The sequence below is a fragment of the Paroedura picta genome, chromosome 12, assembly GCF_049243985.1.
Source record: "Paroedura picta isolate Pp20150507F chromosome 12, Ppicta_v3.0, whole genome shotgun sequence".
Taxonomy (NCBI): Eukaryota; Metazoa; Chordata; class Lepidosauria; order Squamata; family Gekkonidae; genus Paroedura; species Paroedura picta.
The window spans coordinates 12,264,419-12,285,724 of NC_135380.1; the positions used below are offsets into that span (position 1 = coordinate 12,264,419).

Consider the following 21,306-nt stretch of genomic DNA (forward strand, 5'->3'; position numbering starts at 1 on the left):
GCGCCTTGCAGTTGCTTCGTTCTTTATCCACAGGCTTGCTAAAAGAGGCAGAGGTTTTTACGTGCAAATGAATAGATGCATTTAAGCGAAGGGAGGAAGCATTTAAGCATGTCCAAAAGCACTTTTATAGTAACTTTACTGAATGACAACTGTATCGTCATAACTTTTTAAAAAGTGATTCTTCAGGTCATAAGGATAGGGTAGCTCTGTGGGATCAGACTCATAGTCTGTATAGTCCAGCATCTGTTTCCCACAAGTTTTAAGAACCTTGGAAGGTGTACCCCCTTTTCCCATTGTTGTTCTGCCACCAGTATCCAGTGCAGGTATACTGCCTCTGGAGCTGGGGGCTTCATAAAACCATCCTATCTAACAGTCGTTGCTGGGTTTCTCCTCTATGAATGAGTCTAGTCTCTGTAGCTCTTAGCCATCATGAAAACCTGCAGCGTTGAGTCCCACAAGTCAATTATGCACAATGTGAAGACATACATCCTTTTGCTTTGCTTGTTCTCTCCATCCGCTTTTCCTTCCCTGCACAGAAATGTGAGCTCTGCAGTGCCTGTGATTTTTCCCCAAGGAGAATTACAGTTCTTCCCTCCACAAAGGAAATCAAAACCACCCTGGGCAATTAATTATTAACAAAGCTGCCATATGAATCCAGCAGCAACTACCCAATCCCCACCAAAACAAATAGCTTTCCCCAGATAAGTTGAGAACGAGACAGGGGACACCTTTGCTAAACAGTTTTTGATCCTCTGTACCTTAGAATAATAGGAGCGTTAATCTTATTTATTTTGTTTGTTTGTTTATACAGTCACAGACCAGGGCATAAATATTACACATGGCAAAGACATTAAGATTTTAAAAACGGTTAGGGGGTGTAGAGAATAAAACTAGTCGTTATAAAAAGTTAAAGGTGTTTGGCTTCCTTCTGCCAGGCTTGGATCGCGTAGGCACAAAATTTTGCTGTCTGCAGAGAGACTTGAGGCTTGCCACCCACGAGACGCTCTTTGGTCCAACCCGCTTCTGTTTGGTGTAGCCTCCCTTCCAAGAGGGGGCGGACGAGCTTGTTAATAACCGGAGCACAAGGAGCACTCTAGGATTAGACTCAGTTAGGGATAGGGATGGTTGACAGCTTCTGGAGCCAGACACAAAGCAATTGCAGCAGCAGCAGCTCCCAGAGCCAGCTGTTAAGATCAGAGGATAAAGGCACTGGAACTGTATTATTTGGTGCAACCAGGTATATAACCCTGAGCTTTCTGAGTCCTCTTCAGAAGGGCACTTGCCAGGTATGGAACTGTACCTCACATGGCCTACCTGGAGTGGGGAAATTGCCATGGGAAATAGAGACAACTGGCCGCAGACATCCCCTTTGCCGTTTCTAGTAATGGCTACCTCTGCAAAGCCATGCAACGTATTAGCTAAACCTTACTTTCTCCCGATTTAAAATCTGTCTTCCTATCCTCAGCAGGAGACCTAGTGTGGCATTGGTGATTAAAGCCTAACAGAACCAGGTGACTAATTAAAAACTGTATGCTGTCATTTGCACGGTACAGAGGTAGGAAAAAAATCAGTCCATATAGCTATCAGCCATGAGGGATACATAGAACCTCCATGTTCAAAGGAAGTGTACCTCTGGAGAGCGGTGGAGGAGCAATAGGGGAGATTTGGGATCCACACTCTGCTTGGAGACCCCCAAGGGCATTTGGCTGTTTGATGCTGAACAGAAAGCAGACTAGATGGACCCTTGGCCTGAACTAGCATTTTCTTCCTCCTGTCCTGGCAAACCAGCAGTCAGCATCTTCATGCCACACTCCAGAAATGACACGCACATTATTTCCCGGCATGTAAAAACAAATACTTTTAATGGTAGTTTATGAAAAATACATTTTGAAACTGTACATAAAAATATTTCAGTGTCTTCCTACCTCCTCATGCAACAGAAGGGAATTGTTGCAATGTTTTGTTTTTTAGAAAAAATTAGCCAGCATGAAAATGGTTAGAGAACGATCGTCCAGAGTCACAGATTTGTTAATATCTATAAGTATAAATTAGACACACTATATATATATATATATATAAAAGAAAAGATTGAAGGTGTCCATCGAATAGACAAATGTTATAATTGCACAATACATATTAAAAATTGCTGAAGGCGTCCTTAGAAGTTGATTGGATATTCTGATGAAAGGATGATCGATAATGTTACATACAGGCTGCCTGCACAGACTGACAATCATCTCGTTTTGAAAAATGTAAGTATTTCGCAAATCCCCAAAAGACAGAATCCAGCTCCATCGATGCAGGACGTTGGATGTAGTTTCCGTGACAATTACAGGGGGGCAGAAGACACACAACATAAAAGGATTTTGCGGGCCAGGGACAGACACATTCAACAAGAATTGTAGCATCAAGGTCCCTGTGAGATTTTGGTGAGCCAAAAAAAGCACAGGAGCCAAAAGGGATTCAGCATCGGGGCTAGTATCTCCAGATGTTGACTGCCCCATGTGCATTTTTCTGGCATCTCTCTGGAGCACACGGCATTTGCAAATTATATCTAAAGTAGCTTTTAAAACAAAGTCCTATCAATTTCAATTTTCTTAAAAAAAAAAAAAAACTCATGAGAACTGGGAACTTAACAGCAATTGCCCTCAAGCCCTAATCAATTTCCTTTGTAACAAGGGCTAGGCTGCTAGATGAGGCAGTAGAAAAAAATTAGGTCTAGATTTCTGGATGGTTATGAATTTCTTTGACACAAAATAGATATTCTTTAAGCATGCTTAACATCTCTCAAGGGCTAATGTCTGCTTTATGTGGGATCCATTTGAGTGATGAATTAGAGATTGGAACAAACATAGCAAGGCATGCATAATCATGTTGATACTAACTGAACCCTACTTCTAGAATAAGAGTTGGTTCTTATATGCCACCTTTCTCTACCACAGGGAGTCTCAAAGCGGCTTCCAATCGCCTTCCCTTTCCTCTCCCCAAGGCAGACACCCTGTGAGGGAGATGAGGCTGAGAAAGCCCTGAGATTACAGAAGAAGAAGAAGAGTTGGTTCTTATATGCCGCTTTTCTCTCCCCAAAGGAGTCTCAAAGCAGCTTACAGTCGCCTTCCCATTCCTCTCCCCACAACAGACACCCTGTGAGGTGGGTGAGGCTGAGAGAGCCCTGATATTACTGCTCAGTCAAAACAGCTTTCCCAGTGCTGTGGCGAGCCCAAGGTCATCCAGCTGGCTGCATGTGGGGGAGCGGGGAATGAAACCCAGATCGCCAGATTAGAAGTCCACGCTCCTAAGCACTACACCAAGCTGGCTCTACACTCCAGTGCAGCTGTACCAAACATGAAGTGAAGTCAGGTAGGAGGAGTCATTCTCAAATTGGTCCTGAAATGTCACTGCTTGATTTCCAAAGAGACAGAACACAAAAGACAGCTACATTTTACCTGCCGTCTAGCAATCATTTGGCAGCATAGCGAAATCACCCAGTCACATGCTTCCCAAGACAGGCTTCCGTGGATGACAGAAAGAACTAGGGACACCAAACTTTCAGCGTGGGAACAAGGCCCGCGTGGTGCTAACATGAGGACTAGCTATATGATTAGGCAACACACAATCAACAGCTTTCCAAACATGGCCCCACTGAAATGCTGAAAAATTTGTGATCCAATGAAGACAAACTTTCCCAGCACAAACAATTCAGCTTTAAAGAACCTAAAACATTCCTATGTTAAATCCAGATTTGGGCTTCAGAAATGAAGAAAAGAAAACTATCTAGAAGCCACTTTTATACAGCAAAGATTTATCGTCCATGTCACAGTCCACTTTGCAACACCCCTTGGTAAGAATTCAAGATATTCTCCCATATTTGATTTAGCAGGCTGACTCCTTTCCTGTCTGATGGCCTTACCCTCAGAAAGTGTTGTGCATCAAACTACACAGGTACATCACCAACAAGGCTGACAGCAGGTAAACAGCACCCGGGGACATGAAGACATAGTTTCTTGGCCCCTCCCATCCCAAACAGTTCACGTTTCATAATGAAGTTGGTCTTCAAAATCACTCTTGTTCACAGCTGTGTTTCTCTCGTGCTAAGGGCATCTAAACTAAAGCTACAGGAAGGAAATGTATTGCCCTCATTGCATAATTCACCCTGCCAGGCATGGGAGCCCCATCTCTAACTGACAATATCCTTCTGATCTCCAGGCTGTTTGGAGATTTCACCAAGTATGGACTATATACTTTGAAGCCATAAGGACTAGAAACTTGCGTTCCTAGTCTGGAGTGTGTAGTTAAGCTCTGCACTTTGTTCTTGCCCTGAGGACATCCAGAGCCGCAATCTTGATCTACCAGCATGTTTGGGAACTACTCCCAGCCTTTCCCTCCTAACTGAGACAACCAATCCCTGCCCACCTTTTGCATCACAGTACAAAGGGAAAGGAGGACACCCTCAAAGAACTTTCCGTTCGATGGAGCCTCTTATTGGAAGGCTCCCAAGAGGCCCTAGGATTTGAGTCAAGAAGGAGAGCGCATTTAGGAAAGCAACACGGAACAGGTGCAAGAAGCCCATCTCAGGAATCCTTGTTCAAGTCCCACTTATGGCGATTGCTTTCACATGTGTCACTGTGCAGGACAGGCGCACACAGATGCACACAGCAGTTCTGGAGGCAGGCAGGCAGGCAGGCAGGCAGGCAAGCAGGCACTGGCTGAGCATTTCCCGGGGCTGGTACAGCCGCTTGCCGTGCAGGAGGGCTGCACAAGGAGTTGAGTCTTTACACCAAGGATCCCGCTTGACTCTGGGCAGGCACCATGACGGGCACCGCCCCCATGCGGGAGAGGGTGGAGGAGGTGAGCCCGGGGGGGAGGGTGGACTCCTGGCGGGGGGGCTGGGGCTGGGCCCCGTTTGTCCTGTGCATAGTGTTCCTGTGGACTGGCACGCTGGTGTGGTGGCTGAGGGTCCCGTTGATGCTCGGCGGGAAGTAGAGGGGCAGGGACTGGTTGGAGAGGCTGGGGGTGGAGTTGAGCGTTCCACCTCGAGGGTTGTGGTAGGGTGGCTTGTAGCCCACCGTGCTGCCCGTGGCAGTGGTGACAGAGGCCGTGTCCGAAGGAGGCTTGGACGGGTACAGTTTGTGGTCCTGAGTGGTGTTCATGGAGGACAAGGTGCCGTTTTTGGAGACTATGTCCGAACCAGGACTTTTGGACCAGGAAAGCGTCTTTGGAGCGACAGCATCTTCCCTGCAAGGGGGGTGGGGTGGGGGTAAATAAGGAAGCAAAGAGGAGGGCAAAAAACAGCATTCGGTCATTTTCTTTTTGGTTTTATTGAGAGGTTATTCGTAACATCGGAAAAGTTGCAACAGCTATGGCAAAGAAGAGCAACTGTGAAAGCCAAAAGCCCTGCCTTTTGTCTGACATCAGAAACCACGTGGCCAGTGTTTAAAGAAAAATGCTTTCATATAAGGTCTGTTAACCTGAAAGTGCCATGCCTTTCAAAAAAGAGATTTAATTGTTACTGCATGAGGATTTTTATAGGTTTTAGCCATTAACAATTTCGCAGCTATTTTCTTTGATCTATTTGCCCTCTGAATGCATAAGAATTGTCCTAGAGTGGGGAGTGATTAGAGCAGGGGTAGTCAAACTGCGGCCCTCCAGATGTCCATGGACTACAATTCCCAGGAGCCCCTGCCAGCATTCGCTGGCAGGGGCTTCTGGGAATTGTAGTCCATGGACATCTGGAGGGCCGCAGTTTGACTACCCCTGGATTAGAGTGACCCAACATGTACTACTTTGCCCCGTCAAGAGTCTTATCTCTCCATCTGACTTAGCTACACCAAGACTGCCACTATCTATATACGGAATCAAGAGCAGACAAATAATGTTCAGCGGACCAAAAAAGTTTCTAAGAACCGTGGCTTAGAAACACAGAGCTGGAAGGCACCCCAAGGATCATCTAGTCCAGCCTCCTCCACAAAGCAGGCAATTCACAGCTACCTTCCCATCCCCATGCTTGCAGCAAGCCCTGTACTATGCCCAGAGTTTAGGCTTGAGAGTTCCTTTTATCATGCCAGACGTTCCCAGTGAACAAGGATTCTCACTTGATCTCATTGGCCATTTCCTCTTGCCCATCTTTCTTCTTCCTTCTGTAGACGAACATCTGGAGAGCAAACAAGAGGATCAGGCCCAGTCCAATGAGGGCTCCCACAACGGCTCCAGCCACCACCGCTGCACTGAAAGCTGCAAGGGCCACACAGCAGAGGAAAAGTTTGGGTTTTTTTTTTAATAGAGAGGAAGATGAATGGGCCCTCCAAGCCCAGAACAAACAAATAATCTGAACAGATCCCTGAAAGCCTGGAAAGGCCTTTGGAACCTAAGTGGTTCGTTCACACAGGCATGTTTGCCACAACTGAATGTGTAAATTGGTTCCACTACACAGCAATGTGTGTAACACTGATGCTGGGCAATACAAGGTGTGTGTGTCATCACAAGCCCTATCCACGGCTCACACATCTGTACAAACCACTGCCTGGAGGAGGATGTACAAGGCAGCCACTAGAACCATGGTGGATAGAAGAAGAAGAAGAAGAAGAAGAAGAAGAAGAAGAAGAAGAAGAAGAAGAAGAAGAAGAAGAAGAAGAAGAAGAAGAAGAAGAAGAACAAGAACAAGAACAAGAACAAGAACAAGAACAAGAACAAGAACAAGAACAAGAACAAGAACAAGAAGAACAAGAAGAACAAGAAGAAGAAGAACAAGAAGAAGAAGAAGAAGAAGAAGAAGAAGAAGAACAAGAAGAAGAAGAAGAAGAAGAAGAAGAAGAAGAAGAAGAAGAATTGGTTCTTATATGCTGCTCTACCCGAAGGAGGCTCAAAGCGGCTTACAGTCGCCTTCCCATTCCTCTCCCCACAACAGACACCCTGTGAGGGAGATGAGGCTGAGAGAGGCCTGATATCACTGCCCGGTCAGAACAGCTTTATCAGTTATTATGAAGATAAAACACAATCACACTAAACGACTTAGAGGAAAGGAGTGGGAGATAAAAATGAGAATTCCTTGGCAGCTTTTCCCCATGTGATAAGCAGGCACAAGGGAACCATGTACCTTTTCTCCCTCCCATATCTTATCACAGGCCAAATCATGTTTTGTGTGTTATTGAATCTAGGACCACTCTTAACCTCCCTCCCAAGCACATTTGGGGGAAGCAGGACCCTGGGGGGGGCAGCGGGCCACGGAAGGCTCAAAGTTGCCTTCTCTTAGATTTGAGGTCCCTTCTCTTAGATTTGAGTCCATAGCACCTTATGCCGATTTTAGGGTATAATCTTTCAAGAGTCAACACTGCCTACACCAGACACAACATAGTAGAAATGAGGACCCAGCTCCTTCAACCCTTGTCCGAGGGTGAAAAGAATGTTGTAAAGAATGCCTGCAAAGGACTCAAAGGTACTATGCATATTGCAATCAGTTTGATCTGCACAAAGGGCTTCCCCCCAACTGGTGAAGTCGTGGAGCGCCAAGTGGGGCACTCACCTGGATTCACCTCCAGGTTGAGGGTGCAGTTGGAGTAGCCAGCCAAATTGGAGACGTTGCAGATGTACATTCCAGACATGCCCGTGGTGAGATTCGTCAGCGTGAGAGTCCCCTTTGAGATGTCTGCAAAAGTTGACAGAGGTTCCTTGAAAAACCACAGCATCCCGGTCTGCAGTCATTACATCATGGGGTCACAGGGTGTGCCCAGACGGCAGGCAAACTAGTTCCCAGCAAAGGCTCTTGATGAGCCACCTCACCTGTCTTTCGTACCCTTGCCTGTAAATGCCAGTTTTGTTCACCTGTCCCCAAACTGACAAAATTGGATGGTGTATCTAGGATAACAGGTCCATTTGGCCTCGCTTTCTGCTTAAAGCAGCTCACTGTGTTTGCACAGGAGCAGTTGTTTATAACAAAATTAAATTGGAGCCTGGTAGTTTGTTAGCTGCATGGCTGTTTCGGATGGAGACTCCAGCGCACCTGATCCAGTGAGTTCAGACTCAAGAAAACGTACACCTGCTAAGTCTTTAAAATGTAACCGGATTCCTGTTTAATGTCATCATTCCGGAGGACCTGGAAATGCCCGTTCCTGTGCCTGTTCGTGAAAATTCACCTAAATCCTACTCAGAAGCTGGCTCCTCAAAAGGCAGGTGTGAGTGGTTCTTCTCACCTGCTCTAAAAGGAAACTTGTTCAGGTATGATTCAAATGGGTAGCAGTGTTGGTCTGAAGGAGCACAATAGTCCAATAGCACCTTTAAGACCAACAAAGATTTATTCATGGCGTGAGCTTTCGAGGGCAGGCACTCTTCACCAGAAACGCCTTGAATAAATCTTTGTTGGTCTTAAAGGTGCTACTGGACTCTGATTTCATTGTTCAGGTGTGACAGAGTGCTTCTGATTTTAATTAAAAATTCATGTGGCTCAACCATCACTTTTGGGGAAACATACTTTAGCAACCTGGTCTCCATTTTTACCAATTCAAACTCCTGCGTGAATCCATTTCAGCCCTCCTAGCTGAGATCCAAGAATCCATTAGAGCAGGGGTAGTCAACCTGTGGTCTTCCAGATGTCCATGGACTACAATTCCCATGAGCCCCTGCCAGCAAGCGCTGGCAAGGGCTCATGGGAATTGTAGTCCATGGACATCTGGAGGACCACAGGTTGACTACCCCTGCATTAGAGGACCTTGCAGTTATATCGAGCAGATTCCTTTCTTACCTTGTGCGGGTGCAAAGTAGATCTGAACATTGGGGCTGGTGCGCCTCCAGTGGTACATGGGGCTGGGCTTGCCAGACGATGACTTGCAGCTCATGGTAATGTTCCCTCCAACACGAGGACTTCCCTGGATATTGCATACTGGCGAAGATGGAGGGACTGCAAGACCAAGAAAGGTAGGGTTAGGGAAGGGTTTCGTTTAAAGACAAAATGCTGAAAAATATTGCCGGTGATGCCATCTAGTGGGTAAAAACACAACTGGAGCTTGTTCTACAAACCAAGAAAACTGGGCGATCACGTAAACCTACAGCCTTTCCACCAGCACACTTCCACTGGCTCTAGAAATACTTGGTGAGTGTTACCGTCTTCCCATGTTAAGGCTGACCTAAATCTCAGCATTCTCTTCCTGGCTCCTCTTCTTCTACATCGACTTTACAAAAATAATACAAAAGCTAAGAGCCAACAATCACTGAACTAGTTATCAAGGAGAGCCCTAGGTCCCCAAGCCAAGAGACAAGCGACTGCTCAATTTACCCAGAATGGTCAGGTTGATGAGTCCGATGTTTCTCCCATCTGCCGAACTTTCGTCCGCAAGGTTGACTGTGCACATGTATTGCCCGGAGTCTTCTTCTTGAGTATTATTAATTGCAATAGAGACGTTCGACGAAGGCATGGAATACACAAAGCCCACCCGATGCTTGAGATACATATCCTCCACTTTTGACTTTCCTTCTATGTACGTCAGTAACTGAAAGACAGACAGGCGTAGACCGAATTAATCGCCCCCTAACAACAAGAATTCAAGCCAGACCAACAAAGCCAGATGCAAACCAACCGACCGACCCTACATGAAACTTCCACGATGTAAAAATTCTCTTGTAACCAGAGATGTTGGGGCATTTCTGTACCATTGTGCTTGCAATGTCTTCTTTTGCCATCCAATTACAGCCGATTTATGGAAATTCCACAGGGATTAAATCCAGTGATACCTTTAAGGATAGGAATCCCAGACCCCCAGTGGGATCTCCCACTTTGGCAACTCTCCCCCCACTTCAGGGGTTCAAGAAATCAAGGGAAATGCCCCCCCCCATCTGAAACTTGAGAAGCCTCCATTTGTAGCTCTGCCACTGTCACAACTGCTCCCCCAAAAACATACGGTAACAGCTGTTCTGCAAGTTTCAGGTGTGGGGGAGCAGGCTGGTTGTGATGGCAGCATGTGGTGCCTGCAAATTGAGGCTCTACACATTTGGTGAGGGAAGCAGGTATGAGACACAGTGTCTGTTCTGGTTTTGGGGTAAATACCATGGAGTCATTTTCGTGTGACATTCGTATGCCGAGGAGCTCCTGGACCACACCCCCAACCCACTTGCAGCCAGCCTGATTCCACCTGGCAACCGGAATTAAGACCAACGTAGTTTTATTCTGTAATCAATATTATTTTGCTGGTCCTCAAGGTGCCACTTGCGTCAAACTTCATCCTGCTGCTTCAGATCAACACGGCAACTCACCAGGATCCATCCATAAGGTTTAGACATTCAGATGCAGTTTGCCTTTGCCTCCCTCTGCACAGCAGCCCCGGATTTCCTTGGAGGTCTCAGGGCTGACCCTGTCTAGCTTCTTTGGCAGTGTAGCTTTCAGGCTGACCTCCCAGCAAGTACTCCCTGGGGCTGGCCCTGCTTAGATTCCAAGATCAGGCTAGCCTGGGCTATCTAAGGTGCAGGGCAAAGCACCGCTTGCATTTCCTGGAGACCAGACAGATGCTACCGTCGGGAGCCCAAATCCCATGGGCTTGGATCTCAGCCTTTTCTCCCCAGCCACGCTGGGAGCACATGTTGCTTAGCTCTTCCGACACGCCGACAGCCCCGCTCCTCACTTGATGCAGTGAGAAGTCTAGCACATCACGCAGATGATGCTAGACTGCCATGGCAACAACAATAAACACTTCAGATTCTCACACACAGGATGTGGGTGAGCTCGTTAGAGGTAAAGACGTGTCTCGAGAAAGCAAGCAGGGCAATTGTGTGGCTGAGACTACTGTTTCTGCTGCGCATCCCAAAGCTTTTGAGTGCAAGCTCGGACAATTTGACAAAATAAAGACAATCTGACGAAGAGTGCTTGCACTCAAAAGCTCACACCCTGAATAAATCTTTGTTGGTCTTAAAGGTCCTACTGGACTCTGATTTTATTTTGTGAACTCCAGTTCAATTTTAAATAGTAGGACTTCTAAATCCATTCCAGGTTTGGGTCATGCAGTAGTTTGCTGCATCTTTTTACATTACCCATAGGCAAGTGGCACAAAGACAGAACATTTTATAATGGCAAATTTTGAAGAGGTCGTTATCAGGGTTCTATTCTGCAATGTTTTATGCGATGCGTACATGTGGTCTTGTGTACTGGGGAGAACACCACACCAAAGAATCGATATGAGCCCATTAAGGTTGCTTATCAAAGGTTTTTTTTTTTAAATAGGCTGCCTAAGGAGGTGGTGAGCTCCCCCTCACTGGAAGTCTTCAAGCAAAGGTTGGATACACACTTTTCTTGGATGCTTTAGGATGCTGTGGCCTGATCCTGCATAGAACAGGGGGTGGGACTAGATGGCCTTTATGGCCCCTTCCAACTCTATGATTCTATGGCCTGTATGGCCCCTTCCAACTCTATGATTCTATGATTCTATGATAAATCAATGCTCATTGTTCATGTAGAGGGTGGAAAATCCAACCGTTTGATGAAGCTGGAAGCTGTAGACCAGGGGTAGTCAAACTGCGGCCCTCCAGATGTCCATGGACTACAATTCCCAGGAGCCCCCTGCCAGCGAATGCTGGCAGGGGCTCCTGGGAATTGTAGTCCATGGGCATCTGGAGGGCCGCAGTTTGACTACCCCTGCGGTAGACTGTCGCACATGTGCAGCAAGCGCTCTGTATAAAATTTTGAAATACTTTTAAAAATGCAACAAAGGCAAGCAGTGAATGCATTAATTCCATTTCAGAAACAAGAGTACGGAATCTGAAACTAAGCAGCCCTGGCACAAATTCAGTTTTAATGGGGTGTGTGTATGTGGGGGGGGGGGGAAGAATGTTGGGTAGAACCTTCTATCTTGATCCTCTTTAAAGATTTATTTCTTGTACAGATTCATACTGGAAAGGACAGTATCTTACAAATGCCATGCTGTGTCATGATGGGTCCAGAGTCATTCAGAAGAAATTTAGGGTGCAGGGCTTATCTTTCCAAACATCCGCAGAACTCTTGTTGTGTCTTTACCTGAAAATGCTTTTTAGGTTCATGTCTTTCAAAAAGCCAGGTGACGTAAGGCCTGCTATTAGAGATGGATGTATACCAGATCGGCAGTATGGCCGGTTGCCCTTTGATGGAAACCACAGAGGTCTGCCCCACATGGACTTCCAACACTGCAGAAGAAAGACCTGCGGAAACAGAGGGAGAGATCAATATCATAACTGCCACACAAATGCTTGGATCTACAACCTTTACCTATATCAGTCAGATGTGGCACATTGAAGGTATGACAATGGTGTGACAACTGAAAGAACCAGCCTTCTAAGAATTCAACGTGGACGCTACTGCAGAACCACAGATGGCAGCGTCAAAGAGCCACATATGGTTCCCAAGCCACTGTGTCAGTGTCACTGCTTTACAATAACTCTTTAAGTTAGGCATTATTACCCCCATTAAACAGAACACATCTCTGGATCAGCAGCTGATAACTGCTTTCCCTACTTGAAATGGCCTCTGGGGAGCCACTGATTTTCCATTGGGAAACGTTTGTTTATAAAGATACAAGTTTTCCAAAAAGGGTATTCAATGGCTCTCAGGCCCACTTTAGGCCCTCAGAACAGTCTGTATGTAAGGTGGAAGGGTTAATCCTACTTTTCCTGCAGGACTGGTTTGAATTCAGCTCCTGCGTGGCTGAGAGCTAGTGTGCTGTAGGGGCTGAAGTGTCAGACCAGGATCCGAGATCTGCCCAGTTGCCCTGGAGAGTGGACTGGATGGTATTATACTGCACTGAAATCCTTCCTCTCCCCAGACCTCCCCTGCCTTCCCCAGGCTCCAACCCAGAAATTCCCAACCTAGAATTGACAGTCCCTCTCACAGGATTCTTGTGAGTTATACAAATTTAATAAAAAATAATAATGATAAATAGAAGAGAGGAGAACAATGTGGGTGCAAGACAGCCAGCATGGTGTAGTGGTTAAGACCGGTGCCTTCTAAGCTGGCGAGCCAGGTTTGATTCCCCGCTCCTCCTCCACATGCAGCCAGCTGGGTGACCTTGGGCTCGCCATGGCACTAGTAAAGCTGTTCTGACCAAGCAGAACTATCAGGGCTCTCTCAGCCTCCCCTCCCTCACAGGGTGTCTGTTGTGGGGAGAGGAAAGGGAAGGTGACTGTAAGCTACTTTGAGACACCTTCAAGAAGAGAAAAGCGGCATATAAGAACCAACTCTTCTTCATAAAGATTTCAAAAAAGTGCTGCCAGCAAAAAGCTGTTTGACAGCACCACATGGGTAATGTATAGTTTGGCCCTCAGTATCCTGACCCTACTGAACCTGAGGAGCTGGTGTGTCATAAAAGTTCCTTGCTAGGGCAGAGTCTGCACTTACTTTTTTTATTCCATTGTCAATCCTGTTGAATTCAGATCGCTTTGAACTCGGGTCTTCCTCTTCCCCCCCTCCCCATTGAAACAGGAAAGTCTTCTGAACGTGGTTAGGGAGGCTCAGAAGAGGGGGGGGGCAAATGGAGACTCTGTTTTCTTGAAGGGGGGGAGAGGATCCAAGAAGTCAGAGGAGGGAGGAAAAAAATCCTTTCTTTTCTTGAAGGGGGGGGGGACGAAGAAGGCACAGAAAAAAAAAAATCCAAGGCCGACAGAAGTTGAGAGAAATTAGGGGCTTCTCCTTTAAGGCAGGCTTGTCACACGACCACCTGTAGCCAATCACGGGTCCTCTACCACGGAGGAGAGCCCAGATTCAAAACAATGTGATTTTCTGAATATATTCAGGATTAGCAGCAGTCTGAGATATCCCACACTAAAGGTAGGGTCACTCCGGATCAATCCTTCTTGCAGCAGAAGGAAAATTTAAATCGCCCCAAATCCAAACGGAAATCGCATTCTGTGTAGAGGGCAGGGACTTAATCAACCTGGGGTTGGAAGAAAAGCTTCTTCTTATATGAAGAACAGGTTTTTAATACCCTGCTTTTTGCCACCCAAAGGGGTCCCAAAGTGGCTTACAAACACCTTCCCCTTCCTCTCCCTGCAACAGACACCCTGTGAGGTAGGTGGGGCTAAGAGAGCTCTAAGAGAACTGCTCAGTGAGAACAGCTCTAAGAGAACTGTGACTAGCCCAAGGCCACCCAACTGGCTGCATATGGAGGAGTGGGGAATTAAATCAGATTAGAGTCCATAGCTCTTAACTGCTACACCACACTGGCACAAAGTATAGTGCATAAACTCTGAAGGTTAAGGGGGGAAGGAATCTGAGATGCAATATGGATTTATGAGAAGGAGGAGAACCTGAAGATCCTGCTGAGGACGGAAAGAAAGGAGACCTGCCCTGCAAGATGCTCACAGTGGTGATGCATGTTGTCTAGCAGCTTTGTTTCCAAGGACTTCATGACCACACACACACACACACACCGCCCTTTACCTCACATCGACTCTCTCAGCTCTAAATTATTGCAGTGTTTCTTTTTTAAGAAAACCATTTTTGGAAGATTACCAGAGAGAAATTTTACCCATTTTGGAATGAGGGAAAGAATTCAACAGCTGGAGAGGGGCTGTTTTCTGTGCCTCCCGAACAGGCTGTGTGCACAAACCTTCAAAAAAATGGCAGGTGAAGCCAGGTTTGATCTGTGAAATCATTCCATGTGCGTCATGTTCAGACACTCGGCGTTTGGAGAAAGATGTGCTTCATTTTTTAAAAAACAACCCGCACACATCAAATTCATGAAAGCTGCTACCCTCTCTCATTAGTATTTCTATTTCGGGACTGAGAAAGCAGATTAATTAAAAAAAAACCACACACACACATGCCAGAAGAGGGCAACTGTTCCCTCAACTCTCAGCGCAAAACATTCTTGATGCCAAAGTGTTTTGCATCAGCTGTTTCTAAAGCAAAGCCACTCCACTATTCCGTTGTCAGGCGGCAGCAAGTATCGACCCAAGAAACATACTTTTCACGATACCAGCAGGGATACCAGCAGGGGCTCTGTACAAACAGAATACACCACACGGGGCCCCCTACTCTGCTCCCAGTGCACCTCATGAGTAAAGGGCAATGTTTAAGAGGCCTTGTTTCAGATACTGTGTTGAGATGCATTCTACAATTTCCCCTCTCCTGACCCCAAAAGGGGTTTGTGTGTGTGTGTGTGGGGGGGGGGGGTCAAGCTGGAATTCAAGCATAAAAGAATCATGCTCCAAGGGTGCAAAGCAGATTCCATTTGCAATCGGAGGGGAAAAGAACACCCCCCATTTTTGTAAAATATTTTGAACCCTCCCCATAAAAACAGACCCAGTACCAAAGCATTCATTTAGTCTCTAGCACAATGTGCAATGATTCTCCGACCTCTGACCAAGAGAAGGGAGGGAAGGATTGGGCTGGGCTCGCAATATCACACTGGGGGAAACAAACAGCAACCATTTCACATAGATAGGAAAGTACTAGGTCAGAACATGGATTTACTTAGTGGTTCTCTGGGGGCGTCTCTGGCTGAGGAAGATCTTTCCTACCTTCAGCTCCCTGAGATTATGGATGCTCAAAAATACACAGGTTTGGCACACACTGGATGTAGCTCAGTGGTAGAGCATTTATCACCAGTCAAAAACAGGTAGCTATTTTTTTTCAGCTGCCTGCTTGTTGACTAGCAGGGCCCATTCTGCACACATTGGATAATGCAGTCTCAGTGTACTTTTGCAGCTGGATTTTCCTGAGCGGAACAGGAAACTCTGCCTCTCAAAGACATTGAAAGTTCATTCTTGAACACATGCAGAATGGACCCTATTCACAGGCTGCATGAACTCTTCCTTGCGCAGTTGGTTTTCTGCATGTGCACATTCCGACAGGCTCATTGCCCCAACCTGTCGCTTCGCCACTGCTCTGTCCAGCAAGCAATCGTTTAAGCAGACAAATAAACGAGTTGCAAATTATATAAATTCAACATAAACAAATGTTATTTCAAAGAATCCTACCATTCAGACTTTGGCTAAGGCGTCCGATGTTAATGGCCATCGGTCTATTTGCAGTGCCAGGTTTTTTGTGCATATGTGATTTGGGAAAAACTGTGATGTGAAAACTGGTTCTTCAAGGCATCTGGTAGCTGACACAACTAGTGATTCGCTCGTGTCTGACAGATACAGCCGAATGCTCCGAGGTCAACCGCTTAGCACATTGGCAGAAAAATATGCAGCGTCCCTACCTGAGATTTAATAACTGGAGATGCCAGGGATTCAGCCTGGGATCATCAGTATGCAACACAAATCCTCTACCCACTGGGAGAAGACCTCACAGATGTATGCACAGTGCAAGCAACCTTTTCTCTTGCTGAGAGGAGGTGAGACTGGATTGGGTTTGAACTTTGCAGTATCCCTACAGTCTTTGTAATATCCCTGCAGAGAGCTAGTGTGGTATAGTGGCCCCAAACAAGAACATTGTTTCCCTGAGCCTCCGGGGAGGGTGGTATATAAATATAATAAACAAACAAACAAATGTCGGTCCTCAAAGAGGGCCAGAGTTTTTTCTGTCTTGGCCCTTACCTGGTGGAATGAGCTCCCTGAAGAGATCAGGGCACTGCCTGAACTCCCACAATTTCGCAGGGCCTGCAAAAGGGCGCTCCTCCACCAGGCATTTATTTGCCTGAGACTGACCAAACCCAAATATCATCCACAGGTCTCCCTCAGACATCCTTTCCATGGCCTGAACCAGTCTGACCTCTGGGGGCTTTATCTAAGTTACCGTTCCTGTTATATTGTTGTTGTTTAAGAACACTGAAATTGTGCTATTATTGTTGATGGATTGACTATGTTATATGTTAGGTCGGTCCAAAGAAGAGCACTATTGGCCTTTCCACCCTGACTTTGTGAGCTTCCCGGAAGTATCCGACTAACCACTTCAAGAAACAGGACACTGAAAAAAGACCAGATAGACCTTTTTAGGATCCAACTATTCTGCAATTACATTTTTGTACATTTCCCCAGAGGGGCAGTGCAATACTGTTCTCAAACGGAAAGGATGTGCTATTCCCCTCTTCCCAGACAGAAAACAGCCAGAGCTTCTCTGGGGTGAGCTACTAATGATTTAATTGCCATCTCCCCAACCGGCATTTCGGATGGAAGTTAACTGCTCTTGAAAGTGATGGGCTCGATTCTTACTGATCCGAACGGGATGCAGAAGCTGCGGGGCATAACATCAGCCAAGATTGGATGCTCTGGGAACATCCTGCATCTTCCTGACATTGTGGTACTGCTGAACATGGCAGAAGGAAGAGAGAATTGCCCACAAGGTTAGAAGAATTTCCATACATCCTTCAGACTTTGCCCACTGCATGCTCCTTGCCTAAATCCCATAAATAATATGACAGCAACATTGGTTAGCATCAGAAATGTAGTCTATTAAATGTGAGGCCCTGTGTACAGGAGCTAGTGACCAGAAACCAGTTGTCTAATGAAGTTTAATGCACCAGCTCCCTCGGATTCTCTGCACAAATCTCAGTTAAGCAGGGGTTTACTATTTTACCACTAATAACAAAGGTGGGCTTTTGCTGTCTTTTGAGAGGTGCTTTCCTGTCAAATAGTTATGTGTACACACAGGCATGCCTTCAATCCACAAGTGGGATTGGAAGCTGGGTATGGCTTGAGATGTTCAGTGCTTGAGATGACCCATAGTAGATGGGTTCTTTTTCAAACAGCGTTTGGGCTTAGAATGCAGCTGTGTTCTTTGTGAATGAAGGTCATGGCTTTTTTTAGGTTGAAGGAATTGCCCTGAGGGCAGCCTTTTTCAACCTTTTGACCATGGAGTCACCCTTGAAATAGTTTTCAGACTTCAAGTAATCCCAGAAGTGAAGCCTGCTGGCCACACCCCCAACACGCCTCCAGAAACCACATGTTTTCACTGTGCATGGAATCACTAATACAATAAAATGCTTGTTAGATAAGTTGTTCTGATTCCTGTAGTGGTCAACAATAATTGTCATGGAGGCCAAACAACCTGGACAGAATAAAACACACAGAGAAAGAGTGAGGATGATGAAAGATCTGTGGGTTATCAATACTATTTCCTCTAGATATGTTCTTTTGATCAGAGATGGAAATGCTGCAGGGTGAATGGGCCTGTGAAGTTGGGTTTTCTGCACATTCACTTGTATGGAGCACAAAATAACTGTGTGGGAGCAGGATATAAAATGGGATGGGGACATTTTCAGATGGGTGTGTTGCTTTCCCCAACAATGCTTTCTCTACTTAAACTCTCCCCCCAATAATTTTTCTCCCAGAGGGGTTCAGAGTTTGAAAATCCCTTACGCACTGAGAAGAATGGTGGGTAAGAGACAACATTTCAGGAGACGGGAGGAAAACAAGTTTGGTGGTGGTGGAGGTGGTGGTGAGTGTCATCAAATCACAGCTGACTGATGGCTGTCTGCTAGAATCAAAATATGTCCAGAGGTGATTTGCCATTTGCCTCTGGATAGTGATCCTGGGCTTCCTTGGTGGTCTCCAACCAAGTCAACCAGGGCCCATTCTGCATGCAATAGAGAATGCACTTTCAATGCACTTTAGAAGTAGATTTTGCTGTTCCGCACAGGAAAATCCAGCTGCCAAAGCACATTGAAAGTGCATTACCCTATGTGTGTGGAATGGCCCCTTCCAAGAACTGACTGAGATCCGGTTAGTGAGGGCTAGTGGGAAACTTTCACTGCCATTTACCCATCTGTTGTTCTTGCTCTTTCAATTCCTTTGTCCCCTGTACTGGTGCCAACCTTCATCCAAAAACCTATTTTGTACATGCTAGTGTTTTAATCCCCTTTAGCCATTGACCATTTATGCACTGGGAAATTCACTGCCCCAGCTCCCGTGCAGGAGCACAAATCGGGGGCAGATGAGGCACACCAGACCTCACGGGAAGAGGTGGGGTAACCTGCCACAACTAAAACTCCAGCCTACAGCCCAGCATGAAACCTCCAGTGCATAAACGGTCACTCTGAGAACAGGTTTCAGGGCACTGGCTCAGGTTTTTAAAAATCTCTTCAAAAGGCAAGTCCACACGGGGTGTTATTCTGAAACCTCCATCTCCCTTGCTAGTGGAAAATTCAGAGAAGCCTTTGAAGAAACAGAGTCTTTGGAGGAGAAAATATTTACTTCCATATATAACCCATTCTGTCATAAATCCATGTTCAATCCAAACATACTTTTCCTCTCCAGGGGACAGGGCTCAGAATGGTTACTCGAGCTAGCTGTAGCAGCCAGCTGCTCACGACATGGATTGGTTGCTCTTCCTCCTCACTTTCCCCCAACTCCCCAGTTGGCTGATAGCTAATGAACATCCACTCCCCAAATAAAGCTGGACGGGCACTCTGCACTTACATAAACAGCTTAAAATTTGGAGTGCATAAGAAGAAAAAGAGGAGAGGCGGTAGCCCTGTGGAGCAACTGCGTTGCAAGCCGAGAATTAGCTTCTTGGCACCTCCAGTCAAAAGCTGCTATGGGAGATGATGTTAAAAGACCTCTGCCTGAGACCCCGTGGCCAGTTGGAGCAGACAAAAGGATCAGGTAATAAGTGATGTGGAAAACCTGCATTTGAAACTCTGGAAAGCCACTACCAGAACAGACAATGCTGATCTTGATAGATCAAGGGCCTAAGTCAGCAGAAGACTTGTTCACAAGAACTAAACACCCTCAAAAGAGATGCCATCCTTTATGTTGGGCTTTCTCAACCAGGGTTCCATGAAACCCTGGGGTTTCTTGAAGGCCCTGGAAGGGTTTCCCAAAGGGGAGGGAGTTAATTAATTTTGTATATATTTGTTAAACATTTATTGGGTGATACGACCATATATGGTTATGTTGACCCCACCCAATGGCCAGATGCACATGGAGGGGGTGGGGACCCCCAGGTGGGAGTATCCACAGCTATGCTTCCCAACCACATTCTACACAATTGGAACACTTTTGGGTTTTCTCAAAGCCTGAAGAATGTTTCAGGGGCTTCTCAACAGTAACAAAATCGAGAAAGGCTGTTCTGTGTTTTACATATGTCAGTGTACTGGGCACCTCTCTCTCTCTCTCTCTCTCTCTCTCTCTCTCTCTCTCTCTCTCTCTCTCTTTGAAGGGCAGGGATTTCTGCTGAACACAAAGAGTATCTAAAAGACCCGGTCTCAGATCCAGATGTAAAGACTTCCCCTGCTTCCCTAGTAGAGGCTGATTCAAGGGAAACAAAGCCAAACCCTCAAATGATGCAGCTTCCTATGCCGACTGCTTCCTTGGGTCTACAGGAGCCCTCATTACTCATGGCCCACTGGTTTGGTGATGAGTGAAGTCCTGGCAGACATTACCCTTCAAAGACCCATCCAATTCAAAGCCTGAAGCACATGGTTGAACTCCCACACACAAGCTCTCAAGCATACAGCAAAAGGCTACTCCTTGACAAGAATTATGCATGCGGAACCATCAACCTTCTCTGCAAACACAACCATAGCAAGAACTGTAGCCATGGACGTGGCTTCTGACATATACAGGCCTCACAATACTGAAGAAGTTGATGGACCCAAGGCCTGGCCCACGAAAAAGCACTTCTCCTTGTAGCCATAACTAAGAAGGTTCCCAAGCGATAGAACAGATGAGCCACATTCCTTGAAGCTCTGCAAGGATGTGCCATTTGCCTTCAGATGGAAGGGATTTCCTGCCTCCCAAGGCCAAGCATTTAGAGGGCGGAAGTAAGACAATGGCGTTGAGACGCCCCCCCTCCTGCCTCACAGGAACAGTTCTCTGACATCAAGTCCAGCCGTTTCCACCCAGCACTTTGGTCAAAAGGAGAAAATAATGCTGGAAACGGCTGAGACAACAACAGGAAGCTGCATTTAAACGTCTTGCGTGATAAGGCATCTCGGTCTGTTTGAAGCATCTGGCTCCTTCCTATCAGCTGCCTGCAGATTCAAACAGGATCACAACCACAGAGTGGCCTTTCCCACCCTGCAATGTGAGTCCCGCTGACTGGGATGCCAACCTCCAGGGGGTGCCTGGCGTTCACCCAGAATGATGTCATCTCCAGACTATGGAGAGGTCCGTTCCACTGGAAAGCAGGGACAGTATGGAGGAGGGACTCTATGGCATCATATCTCTGCAGAGTTTACTCCCTTCCCCCAAATTCCATCCTCCCCAGGCTCTGCCACAACATCTGCAGGGATTTACCGACTGGAAGTTGGCAATCGTACCCAATGACCAGGCCTTAAAACACATTCATGTTCAGAAAGACTTCTAAGTAACACACTTAGGGCCAATTTATTTAAAAGAGTTTATGTCCCACCTTATCTCCTTCAACTCAAAGCCTCTAGCAGCAACATGAAGTTAACAAGGGTGCACACAAAACAC

At 46.4% G+C, this 21,306-nt stretch overlaps 1 protein-coding gene across 1 annotated transcript in view; it reads right to left on the bottom strand.

The window, feature by feature from the left end:
• Positions 1-2,601: 2,601 nt before the first annotated feature.
• The window catches only part of ESAM (endothelial cell adhesion molecule), a 62,073-nt gene continuing 43,368 nt past the window's right edge, over positions 2,602-21,306 (bottom strand). The window contains exons 2-7 of the mRNA XM_077305676.1: positions 11,987-12,147; positions 9,263-9,476; positions 8,732-8,887; positions 7,517-7,639; positions 6,090-6,228; positions 2,602-5,232 (exon numbers count right to left, since the gene is read on the bottom strand). Coding sequence (XP_077161791.1) covers positions 4,770-5,232; positions 6,090-6,228; positions 7,517-7,639; positions 8,732-8,887; positions 9,263-9,476; positions 11,987-12,147 — 1,256 coding nt within the window. The 3' untranslated portion in view covers positions 2,602-4,769. The remainder of the gene's footprint in view (positions 5,233-6,089; positions 6,229-7,516; positions 7,640-8,731; positions 8,888-9,262; positions 9,477-11,986; positions 12,148-21,306) is intronic.